General features: G+C 44.3%; 1 protein-coding gene across 9 annotated transcripts in view; it reads left to right on the top strand.

The window, feature by feature from the left end:
* The window catches only part of DDX4 (DEAD-box helicase 4), a 429,564-nt gene that overhangs the window by 155,971 nt on the left and 257,201 nt on the right, over nucleotides 1-16,392 (top strand). For 8 of the 9 annotated variants that reach the window (XM_029577088.1, XM_029577062.1, XM_029577068.1 and 5 more), the window contains 2 exons: nucleotides 2,465-2,548; nucleotides 15,286-15,363. In XM_029577088.1, coding sequence (XP_029432948.1) covers nucleotides 2,465-2,548; nucleotides 15,286-15,363 — 162 coding nt within the window. The remainder of the gene's footprint in view (nucleotides 1-2,464; nucleotides 2,549-15,285; nucleotides 15,364-16,392) is intronic. The other variant, XM_029577077.1, reaches the window with a different exon arrangement.

Here is a 16,392-nt window from a genome sequence, read left to right as displayed (position 1 = left end):
TATATTTTCACCAAGCTCTGGTCAATACTGCCTTTCACTTTTCTCACTTCACTAGGTTGCCCATAGGGTCTTCCTGCTCACCTGAACTATTCTGTAGATAGGATGGATAGCCTGCCCTTGACGGTGCAGTGAGTGAGCTTCAGACCTAAGGTATCTCCTTGCTCCAGGGTTTAGACTAGTGATCCCATTCAGGAATTCCCTTTCATTCCCTGAAACTCTTGATGCTGGTCAGCTATTTGGTGCTTTGGCACGTGGAGTCTGTCACAGACCCTGCTACTGTTGCTGATTATTTTTCCAAGTGTTGCTTGGGGTTTCTGCCTATTATGCATAATAGCCAAATATGGGCACACTTCTGCAGAGGCATTCTGTCCTTCCTTCATATGTCAGTGGACCGCAGTTTCTTTCTGGGGAGTTCTTGAGCCCCAGGTAGTTTTTCGGTTGTCTTGTAACACTGAAGAAAACTGTGCCATCTTTATCCAAGAGTCCTATTGTTCACATCTCTAGACTTTTTCCTGTATCCTGGTTAGGGTTTATTTATTTTGAATTTTTATATAACCGACATTCCTGTAAAGAATACATATCACACCGGTTTACATTGAAACAAAAACTTTCGCTGGGGGGGCGATACATTAAACAATGAACATTAGCATATTATAACATTCAAACATTTGGAAACAATTTACTGAACCGAAAGCCTGTTTGTAACGTTTTCCATGAAGCAGAGTCTGTTTATTTCTGGCACTCGCATCACTTCCCTGCCTTAAGTATCTCTACTACGCAGTGGGGTTTTGTCAGCCTTTTCTATTGTTTTCTGTTTGTATAACCCAACTCTTTTCGTGCCTAGACCCCTTTGTGGGTCAGTTACCTCACAGACCAAAGCGAGAGAGGAGGTGCTTTCAGTACAGTGTGGTTTCCCGCTTATCTTGCTCAGACAGCCTATAACTTGGGATTCACCCATGTGAGCCTACCATCCTGCTTGTCCTTGGAGAAAGCAGAGTTGCATACCTGTAACAGGTGTTGTCCGAGGACAGCAGGATGTAGTCATCAGAAAACCTGCCTGCTTCCCCTGGGAGTTAATTTCGCCATGTATTAGCTATATTATGGACTGAGGAACTCTGCCTATGGGGCAGGGTGATGACTGCAGATACACATGCTCAATAGGGCATATTTGAAAATTGTAGATTCTTTGAGATCAAAGTTCTGTGCTGGGCTCTATCCACTGATGTCACCCATGTGAGGACTAACATCCTGCTGTCCTCAGAACACCTGTTACACAGAAAGCAACCCCTGCTTTTTCCCTGTATGCTGCCTGATGACATGGACAGGGAAGGGAGGAATGATCCCAGAGGAGACAAGTGGACAGCAGTTGCTCTGTTCCCTCCATATTACTTGGGGGGATGGGGGTCGGGGGTGCTGGAGTATTGAGCGGTCATATATTAGAAGCCGATGTAGTATTGATGCTTAATGCTCTTATTGAAAAAACTTGGAAAACCTCATAACATTCAGTATTAACTCACTTTCAACTAGCCATGACACCACTTTTTTCAGCGTTGCCTCTTTCATGCTTTTTTTTTTCTTTTTTTCTTTTGTGTTTTGGCTTGTTTTTGAGCTTTAACTTACAGCCTATTTGGCAAAAGGCTGTGAAATTGTAATCATTGGTTTCCAAGCTAAATCGATATAAACTTGAACATTTTAAATGGCTTTTAGTTATTTTAACTTTTAAAGATTTTAAAGACACTGGCACTTATTGAAAGGAGAAAGCAGCACTTCTGAATCGCCCAACCGGACACGGCTCGTGTTTCGTGCACTTCTTCAGGGGTGGCTTTTAAATTATGCTCTGTGAAACAGAAATACATGTTTCTGCTTTAAATTCCCAAATTAGAAAAGTATAACTTTTTAAGTTGCTAAATTACATACGTTTTCAAGTGTCAGGACTCGTTTCTCAGCCTCTACTGAACTTCGGCTTTACCTGAGCTAAGATCGGCCATTTTTCTGACTTAATTTGAACTGACTGACAGATGTAGAACTGACCAATGGAGCAGAAGCAAAATGAATACCACCAAAGAGAATTCACAACATTGACCACTCAATGCTTTCATTTAAACTTTTAGGTGCTTGCGCAGAGAGGGTAAAAATCCACCATTGTTCGCAGTAATTCAATTGACGGTGAATATCGCCGCCGCGAGAATGTTGCAAAACTTGTTCCAATATTGTCCATTTGAGTTGGGAAAAGGTGTGTTGAGCTGTATTGGCTGTCTTGATCAGACTCCTGTGCTCACGTAAATGGAATAACCGCGAACAATGGTGATGAACTGATTAATCAAAAACAGTACTTTAAAATATTTTCCCTTAACATCTATTTTAGGTGTTTAAAGCTTGCACTTTGGTTAACTTTTCTTCTTAGTTTGCATTCACAAGTGAAAAGGGGAGTAGTTCTAAGTTGTAATATTATGCTTCGTTCTAGGCTTTGGAGAAGAAAATACCAACAGCGATGCACGAAGAGGGTTTGGAGGTGGTAGAGGGGGACGTGGAGGATTTGGCCAGAGAAGTAAGTTTTTGTTGGAATGCAGAATTATTAAAGCTATGGTGGTAGCTAGATTATTCAGAATTCTAACTTGGACTCTTCTGTTGCTTTGTTTGTGGGCCTTTGTCTCAATTTTTTGTCCATTGTTACTCTTTAGTATTTTCTACTGTATCACATTTTAGAAGTTGTATAGGAATTGCTGTGAGGTGAGAAGATGTGAATGTTTGCATTTCTGTGCTGTTTTAGCTGTAGTTTAAAATTTACAAAATGCATTGAAGCAACGTTGGCTGCACAATGCAGCATATAAATCCTCAAATGAAAATTAAAACTTCATTTTCTACATCTTTGGCATAGAAATCATATTTAATCTTTACCTAAATTGCTTTTTATCTTTGATTTTTGCCTTATATGGATTAAATCATTTTGATTCTGGCTATCCTTACTGCTTAGTGTTTAAAAAAAAAAAAATCATTAAAATTTGTGCACTGCAGGATTTTTTATGGAGTTTGATAAATCTTTTTTTTGCAGCAGCAAACATCTTTCACTGTCTTTTGCAAATTTAAAGTATTATCTACTGCATTGCACACTGCTCTAAAATTACTTTTCAGCTACAGTGGAGGGCAGCAAGACGAGCTACTCCTTTTACTCATTTGCATTTTCCTAGCGTGTACCCAGATGGTCTCAGGACCAATGGGTATTGTGCCCTCCTGATAGTTGAGAGACTGAGTCAGATTTCAAAGCTGACGTCACTCTACATATACCCGTGCAGTAAGCTTAGCTCTTCAGTATTTCTCCGTCTCCTTAGCAGACGCGGACACTATTCCACACACTGTAATAGTGTTAACAATTACTGCAAAAAGAAATTTACCTTTAAGAAGATCGAGCCCCGCTCTCCTGCATTGAAACTTAAGGGTCTCTCCCCCAGCTGAACATGCCGAGGTGATCTCAGATATCCCTCAGAGATGTACGTTGGTTCTGGTGTGGACTTAGCCCCCAGAGTGGCTGAAAGGCAGCGGGTTCACATCAGAGCGCAGTGGTGAAGGTAAAACCCTCTCCCCCCGCAGCTAGAAGACCGTCCAATGCACAAGCGGTAAGCGACGAGACCAGGTAAGAAGGAAACTTTAAATTTAGGTCTCTGGTCTTCAGAACTCGGATCGTCGTTCTGACACTGCTTCCAGCAAGTTAAAAAAAAACACCACTGATAGTGTTGAGCAGCCTTGATTAGGCTAGGACCTGATCCGGTGCAAGGGTCCACACACGTGGACCCTTAGGGGGGGGTGCCATCTTCCCTTCCCCTTAGCAGTATGCGCAGGATATTCCGGCAGCCGATGCACATAACTTGTGTGCATCCCATAGTCGCACGTATAGCTGCACACAAAGCAGTGCACACAACCGAGCCGCGCGCACTCCAGGTGCATATCTATGGCCGCGCATGAATGCTCACATGCGGTGAAACTTATGCACCTACATATTAATTCAATGGCACTGGCGTCTAAGAAGGCCCTCTCCTTGCACAGCCTGCCACATAAGAGCCACACAGACTGAATTGAAGTCCTTCCTGTGCCCGCAGTACGAAGAAGCCCAGGGGGAACGGACCCCCACTGTTGGAGGGGTCCAGAACTACTGACAATAGCTCCCCAGACCTACGTACAGGAGGACATTTCTGGGGACCCTACTCCACCCCTGGGGTCAACATGGACCCAGGGACCTTCTCCTGGGTGGAATTCTTCAAAGGGCTGCAAACAGCCCCCGCTGCACACCAGGCTCAACCCAGGCCGGAAGCACAAGAACCTCCCGGCACTACTCGGATGCCTTGAGACAGGCCTCGTCTAACCAAGAACCAGATACCTCAGTGATGTGAGTGACTCCTGATAGAAGGAGAAATTCCTCCAGGAATGGAACCATACTGAACCATGCTTCACTTCTTTCACAAGGACGAATTACCTCGTTTTTCAGACTCTGAAGATGCGGGGCATTCTGGGCACCGACCCTATGGCGGAACCAAAGAGGAATATCTTGGTTTCCCCTCGTAAGGCCTCATGCTATTTTCTTATGTTGAAAGCCATCCTGGAACTGTTTGACTTGGAATTTAAGGCCCTGGATGCCAACTTCAAAAGGGGGGGGGGGGGGGGGGGGTCCTTGGAAGCCCTATACCCGCTGGAACCTGTGGCCAAGGAGCGCCTGCATTCCCGAAAGTTGATGCTATGGTCTGTGCAGTCTCAAAGCGAAGAACGATTCCTGTTGAGGGAGGAGCAGCACTGAATGACAGACTATTGGAGTCCATCCTTAAGCAGGCCTTCAACGCAATAACACTGCAAATTGCTTCCTGCTACGCACTGATAGCACGTGCCTGCTTACTCGTCTCAAGAGACGCAAATACAGTCGGAAAGACTATGGAATCTGCGGCATCCTTCCTCACTAACACAAGCTCAGACCTAATGCGCACCTCAGCCAGAGGCGTTGCCTTGGTAGTAGCAGCCAGAAGACATCTATGGCTATGAAATTGGTCTGTGGACACGACCTCTAAAGCAAATCTCACGAGGATCTCTTGTTGGGGAGTAAATTGGAGAAGCTAGCCAACAAATGCAAATGGGGAGAATCTCCAGTGCCCCGACTACCGGAAGATAGAGGTAAAAGACCCCAGCATTCCTCCCCCAGAAGGACCAAGGGCAGAGGATCGCAGCGCTTAGACCCTACAGGAATGCACAGTTCCAGGTACTTCGCCACTCCGGAAGGACCCAGTCCTCTTGGAGCAGACACACGAAGAAGGGAGCAGGACCGGGGGCAGGTTCCATACTCCACAACGAGAAGAGACCTGCCCATCAACAGGAAGAATCCATAGGGGGTCGACATGCCGCCTTCTACCAAAGATGGGTCGAGATAACGTCAGACAAAAGGGTCCTAAACATCATCGAGATGGGTACTCTGGAATTCCACGGCATCCATCAAGACAAATTAGAGATCACCCTGCCACTTCCATCCCAAGAGACTGGTAATAGAAACCACATTAACAAGACTACTCACTCTGAAGGTAATAACTCTGGTGCCCACACCCCAGCAAACAACTGGGTGCTATTCCATTTATTTTATTGTTTCCAAGAAGGGAAGGGTCATTCCGACCCATTTTGGATCTCATGAACGTCATCAGTCATCTACGGATACCATGCTTCCGCATGGAAACTCTGCGCATTGCGATACTGGGTCACCATTACCAGTTCCGGGTGCTACCCTCCGGCTTAGCAGCCGCCCCCAGGATCTTCACCAAATTATGGTAGTCGTGGTGGCAACACTGAGGAAGGAAGGGATCCTGTTACATCCCTACCTGGACGATTGATTGATCAGGGCAAAGCCTTCGGAGGAGAGCAGACAGGTGACCAGCAAAGTCAATAGCCTACTGCAGGAGCTCGGATGGGTTGTGAACATGAACAAAAGTGGTCTACAGCCCTCTGTCACTAAAGTACCGGGGTGGGGCCCCCGGTTCGACACTACACAGAACAAAGTTTTCCTTCCGAGGAGAAGGAAACTGATGGAACAATCACGACAATTGATGACCAATGCACGCCCCACGGTACGGGACTACCTTCAAGTCTTCGGCCTCATGACATCAACCCCGGAGGTCATTCCATGGGCAAGGGCCCACACGTGACCACTCCAGCGCTCCCTACTGTCATGATGGAATCCACTGTCCCTGAACTACTCAATTCACCTCAAACTACCAGCAGAGGTTCGGGCTCAACTCCAATGGTGGCTACAAGAAGACCACCTAAGCAGAGCCTATCCCCACCGAACCAGATCTTGCTCACCACGGATGCAAGCCTGTGAGGGTGGGGAAACCCACTGTCAGGAACTGACGGCCTAGGGACAATGGAACAAGAAAGAGGTGGAATGGAACCTGGGCCTCCGCTGCTCTTTTACTACCATCTAAGAGCTCTGCTATTCTGCTGGAACCCGCTGGACATTTACCTCATTATCCTGCCTGGAACCCACGCCTCACAGTCGGACCGAGAGCAAGGTCACGCCCCCGCCCTGACATCATCAGGGGGCGACGACTGCTTAAAACGCAGCGTTTCTCCTGGGCGCCGCGCGACGAAGGGGCCTGCCCCTTTGTTTGCCCCTTTGTTTGCCCCTTTGTTTGCCCCTTTGTTTGGCCCTTTGTTTGGCCCTTTGTTTGGCCCTTTGTTTGGCCCTTTGTTTGGCCCTTTGTTTGGCCCTTTGTTTGGCCCTTTGTTTGGCCCTTTGTTTGGCCCTTTGTTTGGCCCTTTGTTTGGCCCTTTGTTTGGCCCTTTGTTTGGCCCTTTGTTTGGCCCTTTGTTTGGCCCTTTGTTTGGCCCTTTGTTTGGCCCTTTGTTTGGCCCTTTGTTTGGCCCTTTGTTTGGCCCTTTGTTTGGCCCTTTGTTTGGCCCTTTGTTTGGCCCTTTGTTTGGCCCTTTGTTTGGCCCTTTGTTTGGCCCTTTGTTTGGCCCTTTGTTTGGCCCTTTGTTTGGCCCTTTGTTTGGCCCTTTGTTTGGCCCTTTGTTTGGCCCTTTGTTTGGCCCTTTGTTTGGCCCTTTGTTTGGCCCTTTGTTTGGCCCTTTGTTTGGCCCTTTGTTTGGCCCTTTGTTTGGCCCTTTGTTTGGCCCTTTGTTTGGCCCTTTGTTTGGCCCTTTGTTTGGCCCTTTGTTTGGCCCTTTGTTTGGCCCTTTGTTTGGCCCTTTGTTTGGCCCTTTGTTTGGCCCTTTGTTTGGCCCTTTGTTTGGCCCTTTGTTTGGCCCTTTGTTTGGCCCTTTGTTTGGCCCTTTGTTTGGCCCTTTGTTTGGCCCTTTGTTTGGCCCTTTGTTTGGCCCTTTGTTTGGCCCTTTGTTTGGCCCTTTGTTTGGCCCTTTGTTTGGCCCTTTGTTTGGCCCTTTGTTTCGCCCTTTGTTTCGCCCTTCGTTTCGCCCTTCGTTTCGCCCTTCGTTTCGCCCTTCGTTTCGCCCTTCGTTTCGCCCTTCGTTTCGCCCTTCGTTTCGCCCTTCGTTTCGCCCTTCGTTTCGCCCTTCGTTTGCCCCTTCGTTTCGCCCTTCGTTTCGCCCTTCGATTAACATTTTCAAAGCTACCTTCTTAAATCAGCTCATCTATTCCATCCGCAATGGAAATTCCTACAATCATTGGACAAGGAAACTATCTAAATATGCATACACAGCCGAAAAAAAATTATACCAGCAATAACAAGAAATATCTCAATCGGACTCTTATACCTGTTATGTCTACTATATGCACCACTATACTCACTACTCTGTCTTTCTTTCTCTGTAATGCACAATCAGTGCGAAAAAAAGTCCCTATTCTGTTGAACATTATTCACACAAACAAACCAGATTTCTTCTTAATTACCGAATCATGGTTAACCAGTGCAGACATAGTTACTGTAAACAATCTAACCCCAGATGGCTACACTGCCATCTCTGAGCCTAGAATAAATCGCAGAGGGGGAGGCTTGTTAGCCATCATCAAATCATCTCTGAAACCAGTGAAAAAGCAACTCACTATCTCTGGTTCCTTTGAAATTCTACTTATCACTACCACTTTACTAAACATTGGCATCATATACTGTCCACCTGGGTGTCTTAATATAGAACTTTCCAATTTTATAGAAACTATTGCAACTCTTCCCATAGATTTAACCAAAACTATTTTGCTTGGAGATTTCAATATACATATCAATAATTTTACTATGCTCTCAAACTCATTTATGGATTCTATGTCAGGTCTTGGCTGGGAACAACTTGTAAAGACCCCCTACTCACACTAAAGGCCAAATACTAGACTTAGTATTTTTCAATTCTCTCTTTGCTACCCCCATCTGGGACGATATTACAATAACACCTATACCCTGGTCAGACCATTATAAAATTCACACTTCCCTTAACATACATCACAACAAACAAAGATCTGAAAAACACACTAAGATATTCAAAAGAAAATTCATTAGTACAGACTCCTTCATAGAAGCCATATCGCCTACCCTACCTCACACTACTTCAGATACCATAGAAGATTCAGTAGAAAAATGGAACCATATTATCTTATCTACTTTGGATACCATTGCCCACCTCAAACAAATTTTCCCTAACAATAACAAAAAGAAAGCATCCTCCCCCTGGTATACAAAATCCTTACAAACCTTCAAAACACTTCTGAGAGAACTTGAACGCAAATGGCGACGCAATCGAACCTCCGAAACAAAAAATGCCGCCTATTCCACACTCCACCGTTACAATAAAGAAATAGATAAAGCTAAGAAACATTATTATGCAAACAAAATCTCCAAAGCTAACGGGAATCCTAATATGCTGTTTAACATTGTAAAACAGTTAACTACCCCTCAAAGTAACAACTTTACAGAATATGACGATACTTTCTGTAATAAAATTGCTACCCATTTTAAAACAAAAGTAACAAATATTTCCAAAGAATTCTCTCAATTACCTTACCCCTCAATTACTAACAAAGACATCAATGAACAGTGGTCTGAATTTTTTCCCATATCTGAAGACACCATACTCACCATAATTAACAAGCAGAAACCATCTAACTCTCCTGAAAATCCATGTTCAGGTGCCTTCTTTAAAGCCCTTGGTCCACACGCCAGTACTTTCCTCTGTTCTTTAGTTAACCAATCCCTAGAAACAGGACATTTTCCAAATATGTTAAAGACTTCTATCTTACCTATCATGAAATCAAAAACAAAAGATGTAACAGATCTCAACAATTATAGACCTATTGCCACACTCACCTCTCTAGCCAAAGTAATTGAATCTGCAGTTCTTCGCCAGCTAACCGAATTTCTATCAGATAACATTCTCCACATCAACCAACACGGCTTTAGAAAAGGACACTCTACAGAAACTCTTCTCTTAGCAACTTTTGACAAACTATTCCGTGCTTTTGACTCTTACACTGACTATATCATCGTTTTCTTAGATATTTCCGCAGCCTTCGATACTGTAGATCATCACATACTCATCTCCGCCCTCAAATCCATTGGCATCACAGGTACAGTCTTAAACTGGTTCACTTCTTTTCTTACAAACCGTCCTCAACAAGTTAACTTTAACCATCATTCCTCCGAATCTTACACAATTTCATCTGGTGTTCCACAAGGTTCCTCACTATCTCCTATATTATTTAATATATATCTCCTGCCTCTTTGTCACATTCTCTCCTCACTCAACCTACAATTCAGAATTTATGCAGATGACATTCAGTTCCTAGTACCCTACAAAACATCCTGGTCTAATACATTATCTATGGTCTCTCTCTACTTGTCTACCATCAACTCTTGGCTTTCTCACAACCGTCTAAAACTGAACCCATCCAAGACTGAAATTGTCCATTTAACATCCATCTCAGACACTTCCATAGGTCCACCCTCACATTGGTCTATAAACGGATCACCTATTCCCATTACACAATTCGCTACAAATCTAGGTGTTATCATAAACTCAGATTTATCAATGAAACAACACATTTCCTCTATAACAAAAAAATCTTTCTATAAGTTACAGCTTCTTAAACGTCTTCGTCCCCTCCTTTTTCACCAAGATTTTCGAACTATTCTCCAATCTTTAATTTTTTCTGGCTTAGACTACTGTAATGCTCTCTATTTAGGACTCCCCGACTCTATAATTCATCCCTTACAAATTATTCAAAACAGTGCAGCTCGTATTCTATCAGGTACTCCTATTCGAAATCATATTACACCTATCCTTCAATCTCTTCATTGGTTACCCATAAAATACAGAATAAAATATAAAATCCTCACTATCATTCACGGTCTAATAAATAACCCATCTTCCACTTGGCTTTGTTCACTACTCCGTATCTATAAACCAGCAAGACATCTAAGATCACTAACTCAAAACTTACTTGACACTCCTTCCCCACGACAGGCTAGACTAGATATCACCAGAAAAAGGGCCTTCTCAGTAGCAGGCCCTCTTCTCTGGAATTCACTACCCAACCCACTTCGTTTAATATCCAACCCTCAACAATTCAAAAAATCATTAAAAACACACTTTTTCCAAATGGCATTCAATACTCCTCCACAAACAACTCAACATCATTCCACAACCTAGTATCTTTCTCAACTCCCATAACTTTATTTCATTTTTCCTTTTATTCCAAACCTCCCCCCCCCCCCCCCACCCGCTACCCTTCCTGATCACAACTTGAATTCTGGCCCAGCTCCATTATTAGCCATTTTTGTTAATATTTTATTTTACCTTTAAGGTATATATCAGTTTTATGTATTTTTATATTATTTTTTTAAGCTCTTTTCACTTATTTTATTTTATTCTTATTGTAAACCGTTTTGACAAGATACCCTGTTTGAAAAGCAGTATATAAATACTTTTAAATAAATAAATAAATAAATAAACATAATCTGCCTGGAAGCTCGAGCAGTCAAGCTAGCAGGCCTGCGATTCAGCCACAGACTCCAGGGCGAGTCAATCAGAATATTGTCGGACAACGCGACAACAGAGGCTTACATCAACTGCCAGGGAGGAACCAAGAAGCCAGCAGGTGTCTCTGGAGATAGATGCACTCTTGACACTCCTACGAGGGATCTTGGCCTCCTACTTCACGGGTAAAGATGATATCTCAGCAGACTACCTCAGCAGAGAGAGCCTAGACCCGGCGGAATGGACACTTGTCTACCATAGCCTTCCAACTGTTAGTAAATCGCTGGGGCCTCCCAGCCTTGGATCTACCGGCAACCCGGCTCAATGCCCAAGTTCCCAGGTTCTTCAGCCACAGACTAGAACCACAATCCTGGGGACTCGACACTCTCGTCCACACCTGGCTAGAGGAAGTCCTACTGTATGCCCCCACCCCATGCCCACTACTGGGCAGGGTCATCCGCAAGATAGCGCACCGCAGGGGACTAGTTTTACTAGTCACCCCGGACTGGCCAAGACTACCATGGTTCACAGACATGCGAAGACTACTTATACATAAGACTACATAAGAAAATGCCATACTGGGTCTGACCAAGGGTCCATCAAGCCCAGCATCCTGTTTCCAACAATGGCCAATCCAGGCTATAAGTACCTGGCAAGTACCCCAAAACTAAGTCTATTCCATGCTACTGATGCTAGTAATAGCAGTGACTATTTTCTAAGTAAACTTAATAGCAGGTAATGGATTTGTCCACCAAGAACTTATCCAAACCTTTTTTTAAACCCAGCTACACTAACTGCACTAACCACATCCCCTGGCAACTTGCAGGGAACCCTCTGTGTGTACTTTCACACAGGGACCTTCTCCGGCAAGGCCCGATGCTCCACGAAGATCAGTATCAACTCTCCCTTAACGATCTGACCCTTGAGAGGACCAGCCTGAAGAATCGCAGTTACACAAAGGCCATGATTGACACCCTGCTCCCAGCACACAAGTTCTCCACATTGTCTTACATACAGATCTGGAGAGTATTCGAAGCCTGGTGTGAGAACCGCGGGATTCTCCCGTGGACAGCCAAACCCCAAGATCCTGGAGTTCCTGCAGGACAGTATGAAGAAGAGGTTGTCGCTCAACTCCCTCAAGGTCCAAGCTGCCGCTCTGACCGGCTTCGCAGCCGAAGTGGATGGCATTAGTCTAGTAACCCATTCAGATGTGTCCTGCTTCCTGAAAAGGGTTAAACAACTCCGACCACCCCTAAAGTGGCCGGTAACTCTATGGAATCTCAACCTAGTATTAGACTTCCTAGCGCGGGGGGGGGGGGGGGGGGGGGCTTCCTTCAGACCAACACGTGGTCTGTCACCATGTCTCTTAACATCGAAGACTGCATCCTTGGTGGTTCAGCTCATTGCACCTTCGAACTTCAGGTACTATCCTGTCGGGAACTGTTCCTTAGGTTCACGCCTAGAACTATACAACTGCATACTGTTTCCTCCGTCTTACCAAAAGTGGTTTCACATGAACCAAACCATCTCGAGACCATCTGCAGATGAACATAAGGACTCTGAAGACTCACGTCTCCTTCGTCATCTAAACGTCGGCAGACTCCTAGTCAGATACCTGAAGATCGGAACCTGTGCACGAGAACAGGCCCACCTGTTCATTCTTCGCAGCGGGAAGAAACAAGGGGAAGCGGCATCGCGGGCGATCATAGCCCACTGGATAAAAGTAGTCAAGGCGGCCTTCATAAGAGGCAGGAAAGCACTTACCTCTACAGGTTAAAGCTCATTCTATGAGGGCCCAGGCAGTCTCCTGGGCGGAAACCAAGCTACTGTCGCCCACCGAAATTGGCCGAGTGGCGATGTGGTCCTCCATACACACCTTTCCCAGGTTCTACCGCCTGGATGTTCAGGCCCAGGAGGACGCAGCCTTCGCAAGGGCAGCATTAAGTGGGCCACGGGCAGCCTCCCATCCCATTGGTCCTGAGTCCATCTGGCTACACGCTAGAAAATGGAGAAATTACCTGATAATTTCGTTGTCCTTAGTGTAGACAGATGGACTCAGCGTCCTGTCCACGGCTGCCCCAGAAAACGAGAACCTCTGGTAGCAAACCTCAAGACTAAACAAATACGTGTAAGCCATGGCCTACCCCTAGTTCAAGACACCTACAGCCTGTCAGTTGTCGGCATTAATTGGTTGAGTGCACTGATGGGCTCCAGTATGAAAATCAGTGCAAACCATTCCAAGTTTAATCAAGTTACTTAAACATATATCCACAGTGGCTTTTCGAGGAGAATACTGAAGAGCTAAGCTTACTGCACAGGTATATATGTAGAGTGAAGTCAGCTTTGAAATCTGACTCAGTCTCCCATCTGCAATGGGAGAGCACAGTACCCATTGGTCCTGAGTCCATTTTTCTACACTAAGAAAAGCTAAATTATCAGGAAAGTAATTTCTCCATTTATATATGTGGGCCTTAGTTAAGCAGTCATTCGAAATTTCTGATCCTTGCAGATTTATGGTCATATCCGGATTTTTAGAAACATTTGTCAGTAGTGTTGAGAAATTGATCAATAGAGTGGAATTGCCTTGTGATTAAAGCAGCAAGTGTAGAACCAGAGAAGCCAGGGTTAAAATTCTTCTCCCACTGATGCTCCTTGTGACCTTGGGTAAGCCACTCTATCCTCCATTGTCCCAGGTATAACCTGCAGGCCGATACCATAAAGTGCGCTGAGCTGAGCACACTGTTTAACCTGGACTGGACGTGCGTTTTGGACATGTTCACTACCCCTTATACAATAAGAGGTTTAGTGCATCCAAAATAAGTCCAACCCTTCTCCTCCCCCCCCCCCCCAAAACAAAAAACTGAAAAAACTAATAGTACTCATCACATGCCAATGCATTTTGATGAGGATATTAGCTGTTTGCCCAGGATACAGTTAAAAAAAAAAAAAAACGCCGGTTCCACATACTTTGCACGCAGAAATTAGCAAGTGCCCAAGAGCACGCGTTCATTTCTGAGCAGCCTGAAAAAGTGTACAGAAAAGCAGAAAATACTGCTTTTCTATACATCCTCTGACTTCATGTTGTGGAGATATTAAGGTGGAGGAACCAAAAGGTTAAAAATTAAAAAGTGTGCAGGCAGGTCAGGCTTTCCTAACATGTGCACAGCCACGGGTTTGGAAAACAGCCACTTGTAAAATTGAGCGTCTGTTTTCCAAACCCATTGACAGCCACCTCTCCTGGGCTTCTGCTGCTAAGGAGGCGCTAGGGGCACACTATTGTCCCTAGCACCTCCTTTTTAGTGTGCCCCTCTATTAAATACAATATCACGAGCATTAGGAAAGTGGGCGCTCAACACTGTGTGCCCGTTTTTCCCATGACCTTACTGTATTGGCCTGTAAGATTGTAAATCCTCTTGGAAAGGGAAGTAACCTCAGTACCTGAATTGTGTAACATGCCTCAAGCTCTAGTTTGGTCTTTTTCTGCCGTCATTTCTATGTTTTCCAATCGGCCCATCTAGTCTGCTCAGCAAGCTTCCACACTTATTTTCCCATACTTATCTGTTTCACCAACCACCAACTTCAGGGCTCTTGTTGGTAACTGTTTGATTCAAATTTCTTGCCGTCCCCTGTAATTGGTGCAGAGAGTAATGTTGGAGTTGCATCAAAGGTGAGCATAAGGCTTATGGTTACGGGTTGTAATCCTTAACTATAAGCCAAGTTACCCTGATGCTTGTTTACCCAGATTGCACAGATCGATGCCTTGTTGGATGGATGTCTGAATGTAAATCCTGTTTTCTTCACTTCTCCCTACCGTTGAAGCAGATACATCACTTTGAAAGCATATGCAACGTTGCTATCAGGCTTAATTGGTTTAGGGTAGTAACCGCCGTAATAAGCAAGCTACCCCCACTCTTATTTGTTTACCCAGATTGTGAAGTTCAGTCCTTTTTGGTTGTTATCTGAATGCAAATCCTCTCTTCTAAAACAAAAAAAAAAGCCGGCATGAGCGAGGCATCAGTTTCTTCCAGCTCATTTGGAGCCAGTCTCTTTTGGGCCATGGTTCCATGAGCCTGTCACAATTCCCTAGGGTTTCCCTTCCCATCTAGCTCAGCAATCACTGGAACAGTTCTTACCTGAGGACCACAGACTGGTTATTTCCTTAACCCAGTATGCATGTATCAGGTGTCAACATGGTACAGCAGTCGGAGACTCCTTTCATGGGGCTGTGACTGTGGGCTTGGTAGCATCCCCATGGCCAGCTCAGAGGATACTGAGCTAGTATACTGGCTTGAGTCTTTTTTTTTTTTTTTTTCCAGTCTAATCCTTTTTTAATTGCAGGAAATAATGAAAATGGTGATGGAGGACAAACTTTTGGCAGCAGTTTTGTCTCTAGAAGGACTTCTGGAAGTCAGTTTGGTGAGAACTTAAATCATTTTGGCATACTCTAGGACAGGTTCACATATTTTGATGAAGTTGGTTCTTTTCATTACAAACTCCTGATCTAGAAATTATAAGGGTAGGTTTCATTGGTTCATATGTGGTGGAAGTGAAATGGTGTTACCATTGAAACAAATTTGTGCACTTAATTTTCCCTTTGTGTCCTGCTTATTGTGCAGTTGCAGATCTTAGATATGTGGCCGCCTTTTCTCTAGTTAGTATCCTTTTGAGTCTCAGACATACTTGAATTCCACCATTTTAGGTGTTGGTATAGAACGTAAAACAAGAATATCTTAATATCAGGTAGCAAACTGCCCAACAGAATGAGCTAACATTTTCCTGTTAACCCTTGGGTACAGAGGAGATGTGAATAATAGGAACATAAGAAATGCTTGCTGGGATAGACCAAAATTCATTGAGCCCAGGATTCTGTCTCGCTGTGGTCACTCCTGGTTGCAAGTACCTGGCAGATCCCATAGAGATCCCAAGGACAGCAATAAACTAAAGAAAGCTATCTGGCTAAAGTATTACAGACTTTTACTTCAGAAGCATGTCAAAACCTTTTACACCCTGCTATACTAATCACTTTGACCATATACTCTGGCAACAGATTTGTATTAGTTATAATTTTCTACTATGAGAGAAAAAAACTTTCATTTGTTTAAAAAGATTGCATATAATTTTGTCACTGAGAAAACAGTTTGTGCTTCAGGGCCCCACTTTTTTCTCCCCCTTTGTATAAAGAAAGTACAATTTAGACTCCATCAATGTGCACGAGACTGGCACATAACTTGTGGGAGTACTGTATATTTTTGCTTAGAAAAGATAACATACACACAGTGGTGCTTAAAGATGTTAAGTTTCCCCCACTGCCCTCCATTTCTCCAACTTGAAGCCTGCAAGCTTCAAGGTCATGAGCAGTACTGAGTAGAAAATGGAAGCACGACTTGCTTAAAAGCATAAGATCACTACTTAAAACCAGCTAGTATACTGAGTTAAAATTTGACC

This window comes from Rhinatrema bivittatum, chromosome 1, assembly GCF_901001135.1.
Source record: "Rhinatrema bivittatum chromosome 1, aRhiBiv1.1, whole genome shotgun sequence".
Taxonomy (NCBI): Eukaryota; Metazoa; Chordata; class Amphibia; order Gymnophiona; family Rhinatrematidae; genus Rhinatrema; species Rhinatrema bivittatum.
This window is presented reverse-complemented; position numbering and strand designations above follow the sequence as displayed.